The sequence below is a fragment of the Eufriesea mexicana genome, unplaced genomic scaffold, assembly GCF_001483705.2.
Source record: "Eufriesea mexicana isolate 0111107269 unplaced genomic scaffold, ASM148370v2 scaffold13, whole genome shotgun sequence".
NCBI classification, from domain to species: Eukaryota; Metazoa; Arthropoda; class Insecta; order Hymenoptera; family Apidae; genus Eufriesea; species Eufriesea mexicana.
In genome coordinates this window covers 573871-579412 of record NW_016908186.1, presented here as the reverse complement: position 1 = coordinate 579412, position 5542 = coordinate 573871, and the positions used below count along the sequence as shown (strand labels likewise).

The 5542-nt window shown below is 43.3% G+C and overlaps 1 protein-coding gene across 1 annotated transcript; it reads right to left on the bottom strand.

Moving 5' to 3' along the window:
* Window positions 1-3282: 3282 nt before the first annotated feature.
* On the bottom strand, window positions 3283-4944 carry LOC108552826 (piggyBac transposable element-derived protein 4-like). Its single transcript, XM_017907504.1, has one exon. The coding sequence runs from the start codon at window positions 4942-4944 to the stop codon at window positions 3283-3285; it is 1662 nt and encodes a 553-aa protein (XP_017762993.1).
* Window positions 4945-5542: the final 598 nt, after the last annotated feature.

Below are 5542 nucleotides of genomic sequence, written 5' to 3'. Positions count from 1 at the left end.
ACTAACCATTCCTAGCCTAACCTGAACTAACCAAACGTAACCTAACTCTAGGTAAAGTGCCTCGACCACTGTTGCTGGCCTCCCGAGATCCGAGCAGAACGTAGTAGAGGAATGTAGAGCGCCGGAATCCACCGAATAGCGGTGTATAGCGCAAAAGCTGAAATTACCCAATCCTAATCTGGCAAAACGTAACATAACCAAACTTAAACTAATCGAACCTGTCGTGTCTAGACCACAATTGCTGGCATCCCCATCACGAGGCCTAACATATTAGTGCAGAGCAGAGGTGTGCATATTAGAGGGGAGAAGGGCGAACAGGTCTATAAAATGGCAGTGTATTGCACGAAAGTCAAATACAACCTGACATAACCCAATCATAACTTGACCGAACGAAACGAAACCTAACACGACCTAACGCGCCGCGGTCACCATTTCCGGCATTCCCAGATCTTAGCAGGAAATATCAGATAGCAGTAGTGGGCAGGAACCCACCAAATAGCAGTGTATCGCACAAAAGTCAAAGCTGTCTCATCCCAAACTAATAGCCTAACATGACGAAACGTAACCTAACTCAACATAACGAGCCAAGACCACTACTGCTGGCCTCCTCAGAGCCAAGCAGAATATACTAGAGCGCAGTGGGGCGCACAAACCAAGTATATGCCAAGAAAGTCAAAGATATCTAAATCTAACCTAAACGAACATAACCTAACCAAACGTAACCTAACTCAACCGAACGTGCAGACACCACTATTGCTGGCATCCCCAGTGCCAAGCTGAACGTGCCAGAGCAGAGTAGAGCGCAGGAATCCACCAAACAGCAGTGTATTCCACGAAAGTCAAAGCTATGCGCACATAACCCAAACTAGCGTAACCTAACCGAACTTAGCCTTACTCAACCCATCGTGGCACGGCCAGTATTGCTGGCGCCCAGAGAGATGAGCAGAGTACAGCAGAGCGCAGTAGATATCAGAAAGCCACCTTACAGCAGTGCATAGCAGAATAGTCACAGTCAACCTAACCAAACCAAGCCTAACCGAGGGAAACGGAACGTAACATGACTCAACCAAATGTGCCACGAACATTATTGCTGGCCTCCCCAGAGACAAGCAGAATATATTAGAGTGCTTTGGGGCGCAGAAATCCACCGAATGGTAATGTATAGGGCAAAATTCAATGTTATCCTATCCTTGCCCAACCAAACGTAATCGAACCGAATGTAACATAACTCAGCCTAACGGTTCGAGACCAGTATTCCTGGCGTCCCCGGAGACAGGCGGAGTGCGATAGCGCACAATAGGGCGCAGAAATCCATAGAAATGCGGTGTGCAGCACAAGGGTCATAACTATCCTACCCAATCCAGTCGCTACCTAACATAACCAAATGTATCCTAACACAACTAAAATTGCCGTGACCACTATTTCTGACATCCCAGGGCCGAGCAGGAGATCTTAGGGCACATTACAGAGCAGAAATCCAACGAATATCAGTGCAAAGCACAAGAGTTGTAGCTACCCTATCCTAACATAACCAATCGTAACATAGCCGATCGTAACCTATCTAAATGTAACGTGGCAAAGCCGAGCAGGGCATATTAGTGAACAGTAGGGCCGAGAAATCCACCGAAAGCAGTATGCGGCTCAGAAGACAAAGGTACCCTATCCTAACCTAACCAATCGTAACACCACCAAACGTAACCATGCTGAACCTGACGTACCGAGACTAGTATTGCTGGCATGTCCAGAGACAAGCAGGGCATATTAGATCAAAGTAGACCGCAGGAATCCATCTGATATTGGTGCAGAGCAAGAAAATCAAAGCTGTCCTCTCCTAACCGAACCAATCGTGACTCAACCGAACGTAGCATAACTCTACTTAACGTGACGGGAGCACTATTGCTGTCCTACTCACAGCAAAGCAGAGCATATTAGAGCACAGTGCAACGCGGGAACCCACCGAATATCAGCGTACAGCACAAAAGTTAATGCCACCCTTCCGTAACCTAACAAACTGTAACATAGCCGACGTAACCCAACACAACCTTGCGCGCCGCGTCCACCATTTCTGGAATTCCCAAATCGAAGCAGTGTATATTAGATCGCTGTAGATCGCTGGAATCCACCGAATAGCAGTGTACAGCAGAAGAGTCATAGCTGTCCTGGCCTAACATAACCAAACATGGCAAGACCATACGTAACCTAACCCAAACTAACGTACCGAGACCACTACTACTGGTCTCCGCAGGGTCGAGGAGGTTATAGTAGTGCAATGTAGTGCGTAGTAATCCTCCGAATATCAGTCTATAGCGTAGAAGTATATTCCACCCAATCCTAACCTATCCAAACGTAACGTACGCAGACGTAACGTAACCCAACATTACGTGCCACGACCGCTATTGCTGGCCTCACGAAAGCTAAGCAGAGTATAGCAGAGCAATGTAGAAAGTTGAAATCTACCGAAAAGCAGTGTACGTCACAAAAGTCATATCCATCCTAACCAAACCCAACCAAACCTAGCCTACCCAAACTTAACATAGCTCTTCCTAACCTGCCGAAAGCACTATTGCTGTCGTCCACGGAGACACGCAGGGTGTGATTGCGCGGAAAGGAGCGCAGAATTCCAAAGAATGGCAGTGTGTAGCACAAAAGTCTTAGCTACCGTAGCCTAACACAACGTAACCTACCCTGACGAAGCCTAATCTAACTTAACCCAACGTGCCGAGGACACTATCGCTTGTATCGCCAGAGCCAAGCAGAATATACTACAGCACAGTAGATCCCAGTAATCCACCGCACTGGTTTGTGTAGCACAAGAGTCGAAGATATCCTAACCTTACTCTTCCTAATTTTACCCAACCGAACGTAGCCCAACTAAAGATAACGTGCCTAGGCCACTATTGCTGACATCCCCAGAGACTATCGGACACAGAGCGCAGATACGGACCGAATAGCGGTGTATAGCGGAAAAGACAAAGCAACCCCTAACAAATTTAACCCAACATAACCTACCCTGACATACCATAACGCTGCTTAACCCCTTAACCTACAATGACGGGCATAGCCCGCGTACGATGGTTGGGCCAAACCCGAATTTTACGGGCATAGCCCGCGTACGGTGATTGGGCCAGAAGTAAATATTACGGGCATAGCCCGCGTACGGTGATCGGGCCCGATGTAAATATTACGTGGAATATTTGATACGCATTTACAGTCTGATGCAATAATTGTGGTAGGCGCAAGTATTACAAAATATTTATTTATACAAAACTCCAAAATACAAAATTAGTAATCTGTAACGGTATGATATCTTTCGAAGCATTCTGGTACATGTAACGGAACTTTACACTTTTTACACTCCCACGTTGTTTCTTTCCGTTTTTTATTTTTGTGACAAACTGTACAACGTTTTGACGGTCTTAATTTAGAGGGTGTTGGATCAATGTGCTTTGGAAAATGAGCCCATTCCTTCGCGCAAAGTCTGTCTGGCGCATCTCCGGAAGATAATACGCCTCGTTCTTTATAAATCGGTTTTGGCATTTTCTTCAGTAGAGATTCGGCTATGTTGATCTTATAATCGACATAACATTGTTTCTTTCCATCATTCAGTTTTTTCCATAAGATGTAAGAATTAAACAGGCCAATATCAAAGAGATAAAAAAAAATTTTTTTGTATCCTTTCATGTATTTCCTCATTATTGGAAAACATGCTAATATTTGATCTTGGAGATCAATTCCATTCATTCCCTTGTTGTACTCTGTAATACAGTTTGGCTTTAGAGTGCGTTTGGATCCTTGCGAAGTCATTTCGGCTGTTTCATGTTTTGTCGACATCATATAAACATCTCGCTTGTCTCTCCATTTCAGTGCGAGTACTCGGTTGCAGCTTCTTATTACGTACTCCCCCCTTTTTAATTTTACACTGCACAAATCTTTTGGCATATTCTTCCTATTGGAACGTACTGTGCCAATTACATTTGTTTTGTATTTATGTGATAATATCATAAATAATTTTGGGGAAGAATACCAACTGTCTATGTACAAAGTGTGACCCCTGTGCAACACTGACTCAGAAAGCTCTTTCACAACACTTTCTGAAGCGCTATCTTTACAGTTTATTTTATCGTTGCCGGTATATATTTTAAATTCGTAACAATATCCGGAATCGGACTCACATAATTTATAAAATTTTACGCCAAACCTTGCCCTTTTGGATGGGTTGAATTGCTTATAAGATAAACGCCCCCTGAATTTCATAAGAGATTCATCAATAGAAATGTCTTTTTTCATTATATACAGTTCTTTAAATTTTTGGTTCAAAAAATTAATCACAGGTCTAACTTTCTTCAATTTATCTGTATTGGCAACAAGATTATTGTTTGAAAAATGCAAGAACCTTGTAATTTGTAGATATCTCTTCAAAGGCATTGATTTTCTAAATATAGGTGTTTCGATAACAGCCCTCTTCGACCAATTCATTTGGATTCTTGGTTTCTTTATCTGTGCCATTATTATCGTCAATGCAAAATATCTTTTAATTTCGGTAGAGTCTACAGGAAACCAGGTTTCGTCAATTTTTCGTCTTGTATGTGGATTTTCTCGTAGTTGATTTGCATACTGATTTGTTTCAGTCACAATATTGTTCCAAAATATATCATCAAATGTTAGATTAAATGTATCAAATTCTCCTCTACTTCCTCCTAATTGACATAAGGCTGCCTCGCTTATGCCAGGAGTCATTGTATAGTCCCAGATTTTTGGACTATTTCTTCTTTCGTTCCAAACCCAGGACTCTGGTAGTTGATCGTCATCGGATGTATCATCAACAATTATTCGCCTATACTTTCTTCGAAATTTACATATTTCGTCACTACTGTCACTTTCATTAGCAAAATTAATAGCACAATTCTCACTATCTTCATCACAAAATCTTTTTCTAGAGAACATCTTGTGGGTTTGCTTCTCTAGAATTTATGAACGTAAATTTCGACGTGCGAATGCGATCAAGAACGACTGGAAACTAATTACGATACGAAGAGATGATAGAAATACATCACGAGTCTTGTCTGTGCTATCTACAAACCGCGACCGCTCTACCACGGGCGATGTCCGTCATGTTTACAATTGCCCGGATCGGCGTGTACCCAAGTCGTGCGAACGTCCCGAACGCTGCGCGAACTTGTACACAATTTCGGCCTAACATCTTCGAATCTAAATCGTAGGTTAAGGGGTTAAGGTGCTGCGACCATCATTGCTGGCGTCCCCAGGGACAAGCAGATTACGATGGAGCACATTAGTGCGCAGAAGTCCATAGTATATCAGTGTTGAGCACAAAAGTCAAAGCTATCCTTGCCAGACCCAACATAACCAAACATAGCCAAACGTAGTATTACTCAACTTGTAGTGCGGTGGTCAATATTGCTGGCCGCCACAGAGCCAAGCAGAACATATTAGAGTGTGAGCGCCAAAACCCATAGGCCGCAGGGTATAGCAGATGAGTCAAGGCTATCAAAATCTGATCCAAACAATCACAACATAACCAAAC